This window comes from Balaenoptera physalus, assembly GCF_965194825.1.
Source record: "Balaenoptera physalus genome assembly, chromosome: 5".
NCBI classification, from domain to species: domain Eukaryota; kingdom Metazoa; phylum Chordata; class Mammalia; order Artiodactyla; family Balaenopteridae; genus Balaenoptera; species Balaenoptera physalus.
This window is the reverse complement of record NC_138884.1, coordinates 77,011,196-77,026,857: the sequence shown is the minus strand read 5'-3', so window position 1 is coordinate 77,026,857 and position 15,662 is coordinate 77,011,196. Positions and strand designations below refer to the sequence as shown.

Sequence of the window (15,662 nt, the reverse complement as noted above, 5' to 3'; positions counted from 1 at the left end):
AACCATTTGACTTATAATTTTTATCTTAAAATAGTTATGCTTTTGATATAACAGTTTATTTCTTGAAATAAATTGGCCATTTTGTAAGGAAAATATTAGTTTTTAAATCTGAAAGTGATACATTTCAGTGCTTAGACTATATAACTTCCCCCTCGCTACCCGCCCCCCACCCCCCCGTACCCCAAAAGATGGTTTGGTAACTCAGAAAACTCCCTATTCTGATTTTGTGATTAGTCTCAGGGAGTATAGGTAGTAGGAAATTTGACACTGTATTTTCAGTGTGTATTTTGTGCTTTTGAAAATTAAAAAGAGAAAACAACTGTAGATGAAAGCTACATACACTTTCTTATAGCATAAGATAAAAAATGAGATTCCAGCTCTTGTAATTAATGTAACTGAGAAATGGGGAGTTTTTTTTAAAGCATTCCTTAAGTCTCTTTGTAAAGAACGATTAAATGATGGTTGAGATCCTTTTCATAAATTACTGTATTTGGAGACCCAGACTTTTCTCACCCTGTTACTCTTAATTTATATATTACAGTGTTTTTTAAATCTGTAAGCTAACTATAGTATATAACAATAACATTTTATTGGTGCAAGTTTTTTTGTACAGATTTGTAACTCTTGTAAAGTGGATTAGTGAGAAGAATGAAGTAGTTTTAATGAACACAGAAAATTGGAATAGGCAATATGGATAATTGCTATAACCTTATGCCAATGTCCAATTTATTTCTGTATTTTGTTTCCATTTTACAGTCTTAAACTATGCTCCTTTTAGGTAATTAGTTGCAAGTTCTAGGTTGTTTTATTAAGCTTGTTTTCCAATATCAGAATACTTTTAAACTAACCCAGACTTTTGAAGGAGGAATAGTAAAAATTGCTTTACAATGTAGAATCACTAAAATATTTAAACCTGCTTGCATGTTTTATAATAGACAAACAAAACTTAAAAGTGGATGTTAAATGAACATTAAATCTAAGACTGACTCCCTCATTTGTTCTTGCTGCTTACTCTTATGTCTTGATGAAGTCGTTTACTGAAAAAATGTACCTGTACTTCATAGCATTTGAGCACTCTGAATGCATGTTGTTATACGTGTAGCTTGTAAGATTTTATGTGATTGGACATATGAAGGCCGTTTTTTTTTTTTAATTACCTGTAGAAACATATCTTTTCCTATCAGTGATACATTTAAAAAATGCAACTAAGCATAAATATGGCTGGTAAAGCTTTATTCCAAGCTCTGCACAAAAGTAAGTAAACTTGGCTGCCCTAATAAACACAATTTATGTCCTCCAGTGAGTCAAATTTTAGCATATTTCACCTTTAAGTATTCAAGGTTTTTTGTTTGTTTTTAATATAGCTTAACAAGTAACGTGACATTTTAAAAATTCAGGACCCAGAAAATTAGCATGGAAAACATTCTGTGGGTGGGAGGGGGTTTGGAGTTGGTCATACCCAAGCCTGAATATTGACGTTGGCATGGTACTTCACCAAAGAGCCTCTTTCCACATCTGTGAAAATGAAACTGATTGGACTTACACCTTACTTTCAATGTACTTACGGATGAAATAATTTTTAAGCCTGTGAAAACGCTCTTGCAGGGCACCCACTAAAGTGTTAGTTCCCTTTGGATCTCTGCTCCCATCATAGGCTTTACCAGTCTCTTTAAACATGGTGTGATAGGAAATTACATGTCCTGAAGACAGTTTTTAAATTCTGTGATTTTTTTTTTTTGGACGTGTATCACTTTTCTAGACAGAATTCTTTTTTATTAAGAAGTCTCCACTTGAAAAATGGAATGTAAGTATAGAAGCAGTACTGTCAGTCCACAGAACTCAAAAGATCAATGTGAAAGTATGTATGTAATGAAATCCTTACCATAATTGCTAAACCTTTTTAGATATGACTTTAAATTTATTGAGTAATAAAAACATTAATTTTATTTTATTTATTTATTTATGGCTGTGTTGGGTCTTCGTTTCTGTGCGAGGGCTTTCTCTAATTGTGGCAAGTGGGGACCACTCTTCATCGCGGTGCGCGGGCCTCTCACTATCGTGGCCTCTCTTGTTGCGGAGCACAGGCTCCAGACACACAGGCTCAGTAATCGTGGCTCACGGGCGTAGTTGCTCCGCGGCGTGTGGGATCTTCCCAGACCAGGGCTCGAACCCGTGTCCCCTGCGTTGGCAGGCAGATTCTCAACCACTGCGCCACCAGGGAAGCCCAAAACATTGATTTTAATTAACTGCTTTAAGTTCTTTCTAGAAGAGGACAAAATATAAGTCTCTTCTTTGGGCATGCCATTAGTTGTAGTCCTCGACTTTAGCTCTGTATTGGAGTTACGTGGCGAGCTACAAAAAATATTGATGCTTAGGCCTGAGAGACTCAGATTTAAGTATTTGGTGTGCACTCTGGGCATTGGGGATCTTAAACACTCTCTAGATGATTCTGATGTGCAGGCAAAGTTGAGAACCCCTAATCCATTAGTGGGGTGTGAAATCAGTTTGCTGGTCTCAGCCACCAAATATTTCTTGGTTTTATTTTGTTTGTTTTTCCTGTGTTATTTGTAAATATTAATAAAATCATATTTGATATTAATGTTATTCTTTTTCCTTTATAGTAAGTGTAAGTAAGTACTGTTTTATGAAATATTTGGTTTTTTTAATATAATGTATATACTGGATTGCTGTGCAAAATGTATTTCCTAAATAACTGTTTTGTGGTTTAAAAAGTTTAAAAACTACTGTACTCTATCATACTTTCACTTAAGATGGACTCAGAGGAGAAACTTTTTTCTTTTTACTTTCATCTTTAAAATGGGAATAATAATAGTTGCTACCTCATAGGATTATTATGAGGAGTAAATCTATATAAAGTGCTTAAAACAGTGCTTTCCTAGCACCATAGTAGGTGTTCAATAAATACTAGCAATTGTTATTACCAAGAACAGTAATCTTCAGAGCTAGTGCTTTGTTTTTCTCTTAATGCACATTAAAGACTTTTGTTATGAAGACTGTCCTTTATTTTGGCTGGTAAAAAATAAGCTCAGAGATAAATTTGTGGCCAAAGATTAATAACTAACCTTTTGTCTGTTTTCCCTTGGTTCTGATTTTGTTACTCTTAGGATTTCTATTGTATCTATGTAAGTAGCTCTCATACCCTTTCTGGAACATCAGAATCATCAAAATATGTCATTTTAATTTAATTCCACTAAAATTTCAGAGATGTTTTCATATTCATCTGTGCTAGGAGGACAGGTAGAGGTTCTTGTGAATATTCACTGCCTGTATTAAACTGTAGATTAATGAAACTGTAGCTGTCCACTGCGGTTAGTTGCGCTCTCTTTCAGCTTTTTACTGTATGATTGAGTCCAATATAGAGAAGAGAATCTTGATAACTGCATTAGCTGTCTGCCTTATTGAACAAATTTGTAAACCCAGTTAAACCTGTGCTATGTAGAAATCCAAGTTACAGTAGATCCTCATGGTGAAGCTCTACTAAATTTTTTTATTCATTGAAATAGAAAGTGGTACATCAGAAACTTTAATAATAATGTGGTTCAATATTGTTTTCCATAATGTGACATCAGAATTGATGTTTAATTATTCACCTGTGTTAAATATTAAGTGATTTTTGTTACTTTGGTACATATGTGTCTGTTGTAAAATGTTTCTAACAAAATTTCTGATTAAGGTAAATCAATTTGTGTGGTAAAAATGCTTGGGCAAGGAGCTGTTACTATTATGGACATACAAGGAATTGCAATTTTCTAGACTCCCTCTAGTGATATACATTTATTAAGGCTAATTTCTCATTTGTATGTTTTTATTTTATTTATTTATTTAAAAAAATATTTATTTATTTATGGCTGTGTTGGGTCTTCGTTGCTATGTGCAGGCTTTCTCCAGTTGGCGGTGAGCGGGGTGCCACTCCTCGCCGCGGTGCGTGGGCCTCTCATTGTCGTGGCCTCTCGTTGCGAAGCACGGGCTCCAGGCATGCAGGCCTCAGCAGTTGTGGCACGTGGGCTCAGCAGTTGTGGCTTGTGGGCTCCAGACCTCAGGCTCAGCAGTTGTGGCACACGGGCCCAGTTGCTCCGTGGCATGTGGGATCCTCCTGGGCCAGGGCTCCAACCCGTGTCCCCCGCATTGGCAGGCAGATTCTTAACCACTGCACCACCAGGGAAGTCCTGTATGTTTTAGAAACATAGTATTTACCATTTTGAATCTTTAGTGATAGAGCAATCCATTTAAAGCTGAGAAAGGTAATCAGACATCTCTGAACATATTGAAGATAAACTTTAATAAATGAGTACTCCCATGTGTCCCAGAATTTTTGGAAGCAGAAGTCCTTAGAAATCCATGGTCAAGAGTTATAGAATCTTTCCCCTTTTGCTACTTTTAACAATTCAGAGAACTTATAATCCAAGTTGCAAATCCAAACAAATTTGTGAGAATTTGTTCTTGATGGGAATAAATTTAAGAAGATGGAGAGGGGAGAATCCAGCGATTGAGAATAGAAGAGAATGGAAAAGAAAATAGTAGGGTAGAAATAAGGATTTTTTTACAATGAAGTTTAGGTAGTAATAAATGGTGAGGGCAATCCTGATTTCAGAATATACACCTTTATCTTTTGGGCTGTTGGATCTGAGATGTGTTTATATATGGGAGAGCTGATGGCATGTGCTTTGATATGAAATTATAGTGGTCATAGCTTTGTAAGTATTTTAAGTTTTAGGAAAAAATTAGAGCAATATTTGTTTTGTCAGAAGTATGTCAATTTTTATAATGTGTGACTGTTAGGATAGTTTCCCAGCTGCACTGAAGTGTACAAGTTAAGTAAAATCACTTTTGATCTTTGAGATCATGAGGGAACCTAGGGGGTCAATGACCTAGGCATAAAATCAGAAAGGCTTGAACATTTTTTAAATGTATTAACAGAAATCTTAAGTGGCAGGATGGTAAGCAGGAATTAACTATGTAGTTGAAGACATTTCAAATGCCATTATAGACTTTTTATAGGGCTCTCTTCTTGTTTTTGTGAGCATAAAATTATTTATGGGGCTTTTCAAGGTTTACTTGAAACATAGTTTCACTAGTTCTTGATTTCCAAAAGTCTTAAGATTTTCAAAGGCTGCTTATCTTGCTAGAAGGCAGCATGGCTCAAGGGAAGGGGTCTGAGGCTTTGGAATCAGGAAGACTCAGGTGTGAAAGTTAGTTTTGCCATGTAATTATTACTGAGGTCAGTGACATCACTCTGGCTCTAGCTTTATCATCTCTAACAAGTATATATTAATTTTTTAAGTTAAGGGTTATTGTGAGGTTTAGGTATAGAATGTAGTCATTCAATAATTGGTAGCTGCTGTTATTAGTCATTTTAGGAACCTAATAACTGTGGTGACCTGAAGGATCTATTGTACTTTGTTTTACTTCTATAAAATTTTAAAAACAGAATTGTTCAGAACTGAAAGATAGATGAAGAGAAATTCATCTAATTTGCATCCACTTTTCATTGCCAATTCCTACAAGTGACTTCTGTATCTTGTTAAGCATATATATTTTTATAAGGTTCTTAGCTACACGTAAAAATGGCTTTTAATGTTATTTTATTTTCTTTTATTGTTAGATTTTCCTATTAAATTTGCAGCATTATTTTGTGATAGACTGTTTTTCCATCTACTCACAAACTTTAATGGTTGTAAATACAATTGGAGGTGGGGCTGGCATTTAAATATTTGAATTTTTCTATCTAAAGGCAAGTTATCAAGAATGAAAAAGTGGTTCCCTATTTATTTTTTCTAATTCTCAGAATAAATCACTAAGGAAGATAACCTTTATGTATCAAAATGAGCATCATTTCTTTTCAAGCCCTTTTGAGGAATTTTTAAGATTTCTGTAATAGAACTTTGATATGTGTTACAATTATAGTGGCCAAAAATTTTTATTTCCATTTGTTTAGCATTTGCTACTGATTCAGTTCCACAAAGATAAATTCACTTGGAGACTATTAAAAAATAGTAAATTTTGAAGAAAACCTACAAAAATACTTAAAATTTAGCATTATGATCATTGTTGGGTGTGTTGGTCTTAGCTTATTAATACAACTTAGTTTTTATGACTATGCAAAGTAGTGAGATCTAAGTGATGTTTTTTCAATGTGTGTTGTGATCTGATTTTATTTTAAATTACATTGCAAAGGGTTTTAGGCTTTATTTCTCACCTAATATTTGTGTTATTGCCCAAACATCTAATTAGGTGAAACTGAAATGATTTAATTTTTATGTTACAGGAGATTACCTGGGGCAATTGATGTAATTGGTCAGACTATAACTATCAGCCGAGTAGAAGGAAGGCGACGGGCAAATGAAAACAGCAACATACAGGTTTAGTATTTTAAAAGTTTTTTTTTTTTTTAAATGAAGGATTATATCTGTGTTCTAATTTAATTTATTCATTCATAGCACTATGCTATGTGTAAGGTGATTTAGGTGCTACAAAGGGGATTTAAAATGTGGAATCAATCACCATGTTATTACAAAAGCTGTTCCATTTAAAATTTATAACCTTTGGATCTTTTTCAGTAAGATTTTTTTTTCCTTGCTATAAATGTGATATATAGGCTCATTGGACTAAAAAAGGAAAATATGGGAAAAGTTTAAAGAAGAAAATAAAACCGTCGATAGTTCTGCCATCTAAAGATAACCACTCTTGGGCTTCCCTGGTGGCGCAGTGGTTGAGAATCTGCCTGCCAATGCAGGGGACACGGGTTCGAGCCCTGGTCCGGGAGGATCCCACATGCCGCGGAGCAGCTAGGCCCGTGAGCCACAATTACTGAGCCTGCGCGTCTGGAGTCTGTGCTCCGCAACAAGAGAGGCCACGATAGTGAGAGGCCCGCGCACCGTGATGAAGAGTGGCCCCCGCTTGCCACAACTAGAGAAAGCCCTCGTACAGAAACAAAGACCCAACACAGCCATAAATAAATAAATTTAAAAAAAAAAATCACACACACAAAAAAATTCTTAAAGATAACCACTCTTAACATTTTGGTACATCTCTTCCTCGTCACTAAGCAAGATTGGGATAGATACTACTATGGTTATATTTTTGTGTATCCTTTTTTTTTTCCATATAAAATTATCATTTGCGTTTTCCCATATTCTTAAAAATATTTAACAACTCCTCATGATAGATTTATTGTATGACTATACCATAATTTATTTAATGTGACATTTCTGGGTGAAGTACATCTCTTGTTTTTCAAGTGAAAGAATGAAAGAAGATGAGTTATTAGTAGCTTGTATAATTCAAGTTTGAACTTTGAGTAATTGAGACTTTCAGCTATTAGCTTGACCACACTTTTTTTCATTATTTATTTTCTTTCTCTGAGTACTTTAAAAGATGTCCAGTGTTTTGATTCTTTATTACCTTTAATAAATTATGTAAATGTTCTTTTTAACACCTTTAAAGGTAAATTATTTCTAAAATGGAAGATAATCCTCTTTTTTACCCCCACCATTAAAATGCCATGCTTTCTTAAAATAATACTGCTTTCTACTTTAAAAACTAGCTTATCAGCATAAGCCTTATAAAAATTACTGTACTTAAATGTAGGAAAAGTTAATGAAAGGAGATTATATGTTTAAATGATATGCTTTAGCCAGCAAGGATTTGGAAAGTATAAATTAAATATATAACATCATGTTGCCTGTTTTTTCTAGTTTTCTCAAACATGTTTGCACATCAGAATCCCTTGGGGAGCTTGTCAAAAATTCAGACTTCTAGGTGCCACTCTCCTGTAGGTTTGGTTTCTGTCCCTTACCTGTTCACATAGATCAGTATTTTGTAAATACTTTTACTTTTTAAGTATAAACCCTTGTTCTTAAAGGTACAAGGCTCACATGAAGAAGTTTTTTATGTATCTGGCTGCCTGTTAGTTGCACCCTATTGATGCGTGCCTTGCAGTCTCTTACTTTGCAACCTGATAATGACAGGCCTTGGTACAGTGAATATCGGGTTCTGTTGCTGTGTTAATTTCTTAATGCTAGTATCTATGACTAATGATTATATCGCCTTAATTTGAATACTTTAACTTTGGTTGGGTAACAAAGATAATACTCATTACATTTTATTTATGAAGTACTTAATTGTCTCTTGTTTAGAATATTTTTAAAACAATTATTCCTTAAGAATTTTATTTGTAATGATTCAGTTTTGTCTAGGCTTTGAATATGAACATTTAAAAAAGTGTGTTTGAGAGTGAATACTCACATCTGTATAATATCTGTATAATATACACACATATCACACACACAGAAAAATTACTCCTGCTTCCCCAGAATATGTGGAAGTGAATAAAACTTATTTCTTAGATTAAATGAGATTCACTTACTGAGTTTAATCTTAGATAAGAACATTTATTCATCTTTTTAATTAACTATGCTCTAATTTTAGGTCCTTTCTGAAAGATCTGCTACTGAAGTAGACAACAATTTTAGCAAACCACCGCCATTTTTCCCTCCAGGAGCTCCTCCCACTCACCTTCCACCTCCTCCATTTCTTCCACCTCCTCCAACTGTCAGCACTGCTCCACCTCTGATTCCACCACCAGGTAAATAGTAAATAAGACATTTGATTTTGAAAGAAAAGTAATCTATGAGTGTATTTAAAATTTTGAATTTAACAATTAATGTATTTGAAAATAGCATCTTCATTGATTGCACTACATTAAAAGTAATAGAATATGAAATTGATTATGTAAAATCTTCAGTAGGTTCACACTGAAACAGATGTATACGTGTCTTACTATTTCAGTAAAGCAAAGAAGCAATGTACTAAAATAGGGACGAATGGACAGACACTAAAATTGTTATCCAAAAATATGATAGTGATCCCCAAATTAAAGTTGCTAGTTGTGTATGTATAAATTCACATTGAATCGTATTAACTTGTTTTGAAAAAAAATTTAAAGATACTTTCAGAATGGCGTAGGTCAAAAAAATTATATCCTGTGAAGGGATTGAAATGAAAATCTCAGTCTGTCTGGTCATCTTTCTTTGTATACTGGTTTCCTTTTAGGAGACTCTTTCTGGGTGCCAGGTATCTGATATTTACTTCTATTAAACAAGAGGGAAAATTAATGTCAATTTTTATCATATTCTTAGTCACTTTTGGTTATTTATTAAAAACTAAATCAGTGACAGTAGAAAAAAATTCACAAATAATTACCAAATTTTATACTTTCATCCTTTTGTCTGAAGACCTTTGTTATTTTATTCACAACAGGCTTTCAATATTTATATCCCTTAATCAATTTTTAATGAAACTAACAGGATTGATTGAGATAATAATTACTTTCTTCCTAGGGAGAACGCCAGTAGTAAATGTTAAAAATTAGCCCCTGGTCCTTACCAGAACTACATGCGCTACATATGTTAAAATTTGCTTTCTATTAATAAAATCAGTTTATACTAGAGAGGCTTGTCCACTCACTTTGCATTTGCAAGAGAGTTGTCTTTGTTTTAAGCGGTGGTGATTGTAATTAGAGTACAGAAGCACTTAAAGAGTGTGACTAATCTTCCCTGTAATACTCATCCTTGACCTCGGAAATTCACCTACATTAGCCCCACAAGCACAACGCCTTTGATTTTCTTCTGAGATTACTTCTGCTTTCAAAAAGGATAATTATGAAACCTGACTACAGCTTTAGGGAACCTGTTGTCTCAAAAATAGAGGAAAGAGAAGACTGGAGAGGTTACTCCAGATAACATTATTTCTAAAGTTCAGTGAATTTCTTGTTCCAACAATAAATTGCTTGTTCTGAATCCGAACCCATTCAGAAGTTGTGCCTGGATCTGTGACTCTTGAATCTTTAATGTGGTGAGAATTAACTAAATGAAAAGAGAAAATAATGAGGATTTAGTGATCCATAAATGAGTCCTTTGTCCTATGAAAAAGGTAAAATGTAGCAATAGTTAATTTTGAACGTATTTGACTTAATGAGACTAAAAGGTGATCAATGTATGTGTTAATAGTCTTTACATTGCTTTGTAATCTTATTTAAGCTTTACTAGCTACTAAAGGTGATTTAAAAGAATTTTCTTATTTACTAGCTAATATAGTATTTTCCCAGATGGCTAACATATATTTCAACACTTGCTATTTATTAAAGTGAGAGAGAGGTGGTATGAACTAATGATAAAAAAATAAATACTTCCCTGGTGTAAGAATATTTAGAAGCCCTGTAGGATATTGATAGGCAATGGCATTATCTGGATGTGCGTTCTTTTTCAAAATGGCAAAATCATTCCATTTCTTTGCCATATAACCTCTGTTTATAAGGATGACAAATCTTTTAATTATGTTTAGATTATCTATGGCATTATACTGTAGAGTACCAGTGATTATTGCTTAAGCTGTCTATTTAATATTAATTTTCAGCTACATGCTTTCCATATTTTAAACACCTGTCCAGATTTCCTTTGATGCTTATCCTTAGAGAACATTTCCATGTCATCCTGTCAGCACTTAAGGAATACAAATTCAGATGAATTCTAATGCTGGTTAAGCAGACCTATCTGTGGTATATTTGCTGGGGGTGGTAGTGAGGGAAAGATACCAATTCATATTAAAACCAAATATTTGTAAATTGAGACTATCTGGATTACTCCTCATTTTACTAGATTGTGAGCTGTTGGAGAGAGCGTAGGCTGTGTATTTCCATTTATGTTTCCCCTCAGTGCTAATCACAGAGGTCTTGTGTATACTTGACATTCCCTTAATATGTTAGCTAATTGAGTTAACAGGATATTTATGTATCCATAACACCAAAGGGATTTTCACATTGACAGTTGGTACAGGCACTTATTAATCAGAACGAGCACTGGCTTTAAACTACAGTATGGCTGCATAGATATATATACATATACCAGATGAATGTAGGCCTTGATTAAAGCCACATTTTCAGTTACCATTTACCACAGAGTCACATGCTTACAGTATATTCTGTAGAGTTTACTGTAATTTAGATCACCTTAAGAAGCATAAGCAACTAATGAAAGAAAGCTGTGGTTCAGGAGTCTTTTTGTAAGTACTGCCTTAAAAAGTACTCCATTTGTCTTTGAGAAACCTTGGGTTTTCTTTTTGCTTCCTTGAGAAATAAAGGAAAAATGAAAAAAAATCTTTGGAGAATTAATTTGAACATTTTAATGTTGCATTTGTTAACATTAGCTTTCAAATGCTTAAGTTTTTAAGACTGTAGTTCTGTATATGATGGAACAAATATAGTAATGATGTATAATGCCCTTAATTTGGGGTGTTATCCAGTTTTGCTTGGAATAGTCCTATTATACCTTTTGTCCCAGCTTAATTATTACTATTCACTCTCAGAAACGCCCTGGTGTGGAGGATTAAATTTATGGTCAGCTCTTGGAAGATTACAGATGTGGCTTCTTGCATGAGTGGACAGTTACTCCTTAGCAATGATGAATTGATAGAGACAGCTTCATTCAAGGAACTTTTACTGTCAGATAGTTAACAGAAAAGAAGAGGTGTGTTGCTTCCTCTCCCCCTCAAATACACATACATCTAGAACATACATGAAAGTGACAGAGAGGCCACAGTCGTATTTCTGGCCACAATGGATTTATACAGAGACTAGAGGAGGTTTTGTTTTGGAGAGTACAACAAACATGTAAGGTCCTAAATGAATGTTGTGAGTTCTGGATTAGCTTTTTTAAATGAAAAAGTATTTAATATGGTTCCTTGCCACCATACTAACAGTAGCTTGAAAACAAACACTGGTTATTCAAGATCTTCCTTAATTTTCAGAAAATCTATTATTTTCATTTTCTAGTGAACCAGAAAACTAGATTATTAGATAATCTAAAATTAGATTATTTTCCTGTTAGCAGTATGGTTTCTAGCACAGCAGCTATCAAACTTTTTGGTTACAGACCCCTTTATACTCTTAAAAATTACTATAGACCCCAGAGAGCTTTTATTTATGTGTGTTATACCTATTTTTTATTAGAAATTAAACCTGAGAAATTAAAATATTATATTTAAAATATTATTTTGAGAGTATACGTAATAATCCCATTACATATTAAGATAACATTTTTATGAAAAATTATTTTTCCAGAATGACAAAAAACATTTAGTGCAAACAGTGGCCTTGTTTTACACTTTTGCAAATCTCTTTACTATGTGGCTTAATAGAAAAAAACTGGAGTCTCCTGTTTGCTTCCACATTAAATCTGTTGTGATTTCACATGTCATGTAGCCTCTGGAAAACTTCATTGTACACTTGTAAGAGAATGAGCATGAAAATGGCAAATAACATCCTAGTGTTTATGAAAGGAGTTTTGACCTTGCAGATTCCTAGAAGGGCCTTTGGGACGCCCAGGAAGCTCCAGATAACACTTTGAGAACTGCTGCTTTGGCAGAAGCTTGGCCTGTATTCGATGAATATTTTCTGCATCCTTGAGGAAGTACAATTTTGTCCCTTTATTTGAGAAGCTATTTTGTGAATATAACATTTATTAAGCTGATTTTATAGTTCCATGAAGATTTTTGGTCTTACACAGCAAATCTGCATATTAACTGATGCTGTTTGCCAAAAATGTAAGCATTTTAAAAATGTAGTTTCTAGAAATACCTTTTGAAAAATAATTTCTTGAAGTTTTTGAGAACACTACTCGTTTTCTATTTTGTTGTGTTTTTCTGTATTTTTTTTAAAAAACCAAGTCTGTCAGAGTGTTTTCAGTAAGCTCAGAGTAGGGTATAATGCTAATTATCTGTAACAAACAGTATTTTTTGGCACAATTAAAGTTAATTTAAATTTAAGTTTTAATAGAAATTAAAAGCTCCTTCAGGATGTTGATTTTTTTAAATGTCTTTTTTCCCCATGGACGCTCCCTTTATAATATTTATATTTTTAATACACCATAGATGCTGTATTTTGTAGAATTTAATTATGGTTTAATATTTGCCTTTTGTTTGTGCTACTCTTCCAGTCACTTTGCCATTAGATGTGAGCTTGTAGAGATTAATTCCTTTACAAGTTATTTGTAAAAATATTGATATTTCTATCAGAGACGTTTTTATTTGTCTAACATAGAATTTTTGTTTTCCATAGGCTTTTAGATTACTTTATAATGGGAGGATTAAGAGATCTTAATAAAGATAAAATAGTTCACCCATTTTATAGTTAATGTAAAATTATCTTTTTTACTTTTTAGGTGTGGAGTATGCTGATAACTGTTTTTGTTGCTTTAAGTTTAGTGACCATAGCACCTTTTAACATATTTTTTCTTTAAAATTGCTTCCATTCCTTTTTGCACCTTTGTGATTATTTTACTTTATTAAGAAATAATTTTATAGTAGTCTACATCCTGTTTTTTTTTAAAGGGTACGTGGTAGATGATGTATGTGTATATACAGTATTTAAAATATTGATACCTAGAAAAGCATGTGGTGGAAGGTAAGATTTAAAGATTTTTATAAAACTTTTTGTACTCAGTTTTTTTGTGCAGAATTTACTTACGAGCTTGATGACTTGAAAGTAGAAATTGGTGAGACATAAGGAAAGTGATCAGCCTATCTATTTGTAACATACTTAGTGTTGATGAAATTTGTAATTTCCAAGTGAGAAATAGGAAGCATAGTTCACATAGTTCTTCTGCTGTGCTTTTTTCTTTCATTTGAACTGAATAGAGAAATGATAGGTAGTAACTCTATGTATTAGTTAGCTCTTGCTCCATAACAAATTACTGTAGAACATAGCGGCTTAAAACAACATACATTTATTATTGAACAGTGTTTGTGGGTTAGGAATGTGGGGACAGCTTAGCTGGTCCTCTGCTTCAAGTTCTCTCACAGGCTTTGAGATGGTCATCTCAAAGGCTTGACTAAGAAAAGATTTCTGTTCAAGTTCACTGACCTCTTTGTTGAAAAGATTCACTTCCTTTCCAACACGGTAGCTTGCTTCATCAAAGCGTGAATGCTGAGAACCCAGTAGAGGAAACCAGCAAAATAGAAGTCACTCTCTTTTGTAACCTAGTCACGGAAGTGACATCCCATCATTTTTGCTGTATTTCGCTTGTTAGAAATAAGTCATTACATCTAGCCCACACTCAAGGGGAGGATATAAATACCAGAGGTATAAAAAGACATGAATACCAGGAGGCAGGGATCTCTGGAAGCCACGTCAGAGATTGCCTATCACATCACTCTTTTTTGCCATAGCTATATAAAATAATGATGGGATACATTGAGAATGAGTTCATAGATAATTTTGATTCATTTATCTTTTGAGTACAGAGCCTCTCTTAACTTTGTGAGAATTTTTGAAATTTAGATGAGTTCCTCTTGATATGTTTTGCTGGTCTGCTGCCTTTCTGTTTCTTTGCATCAATTCCTTCAGTCCCTAAATAGGATTTTAGGTCCCCCCCCACCCGTATGCTTCTTTACATTTACAAGTACTTATTACATACTGGAATTAGTTAAATCCTATTCTCTTTCTTTTGAAGATGGCAGATAGTATAGGCTGTCATACAGCTGTATTGTTTTACTTCAGAATGTCACATGCTTTGTTTGTTTCATAAAAATTTGAAATGGAATTTATTTTATATGTTTTGAATATTGAGGTGCTCAGCAGTGCAATTAGTAGAGAAGTTTGAATGTAATCCAGTGATTCGCAAAGTATGGTCTCTGGTCAGCGACATCATCATCTCCTTGTTTGGGATGCAGATTCTCTGCCTCACTCCAGACCTACTGAATCAGAAATTCTAGGGGAGGGGCCTAGCAGTCTGTGTTTTAACAAATTCTTGAGGTGATTCTGATGGCCCCTGAAGTTTCAAAACCACTAATCTATTCATCATTCCCTTTAGAACTTGAATATTACTTTTCCAAAAACTTTTGGCCTGTAATAGAAATCTTGCTTTTACTATTGTATACAAAACTTTCCAGGAAAACAAACATTTTTTCCCTACTCATTTTACAGATAAAGGATACAAAAAAGAAACACAGTGCGTGCTTTGTGTATTTCAAGCCTGTTGGCTGGGCAGCATGTATGTTGGCCAGGAAAGGTGGGATTGTTGAGGGAGACAGGACCGGTAATTTTGAGATGCATTTTCTTTTTCATTACATTGTTTCTTTTGTTAACAAAAGTCAAATACCGATGAACGGTGATTATTTTAGATGAAAATTGTGTTGGTTTAACATTATATCACATATTAAATTTTCTTAGTAGCATTTTGAAAATACATCTGCTTATTGTCAAAGAATGGGTTGTATAGTGTTTCATCAACTTTTAAGTTCTGTTTCAGTGAACACCTAACCAATAAAGATTTGCATTGAATTATCTTAGATGAAATATAGGTCTCACAAGAAGGACCCTTTATAAGTTCTCATGCCAGCTTTCTGATGTGTAGATACTGTTTGGAAAGACATCTATATATGTCTATCTATGTTGCATAATTTTTGTGTTCTTAATTCTTTTCAGTTGATTTTTTAAAAATCTGTCCTATGATACTACTGTAGTAAGATTAAAATTTAAAGCAAAATGTTTGTAATTTTAACTACCTTCGTAGCATACTTAATAGTTTGGTTATATTCTTTTATTTTTATGTTTTGTGAAAGTTTGATAAATGTTTTTGAGGACTAAA

At 33.6% G+C, this 15,662-nt stretch overlaps 1 protein-coding gene across 45 annotated transcripts in view; it reads left to right on the top strand.

Annotated features, from left to right (window-relative positions):
* The window catches only part of FIP1L1 (factor interacting with PAPOLA and CPSF1), a 313,257-nt gene that overhangs the window by 28,941 nt on the left and 268,654 nt on the right, over positions 1 to 15,662 (top strand). For 33 of the 45 annotated variants that reach the window (XM_082462275.1, XM_082462277.1, XM_082462301.1 and 30 more), the window contains 2 exons: positions 6,287 to 6,380; positions 8,449 to 8,605. In XM_082462275.1, the coding sequence (XP_082318401.1) occupies positions 6,287 to 6,380; positions 8,449 to 8,605 (251 nt within the window). Of the gene's footprint in view, positions 1 to 1,759; positions 1,805 to 6,286; positions 6,381 to 8,448; positions 8,606 to 15,662 lie in introns of all 45 variants that reach the window. The other 12 variants (XM_082462294.1, XM_082462295.1, XM_082462308.1 and 9 more) reach the window with 3 other exon arrangements.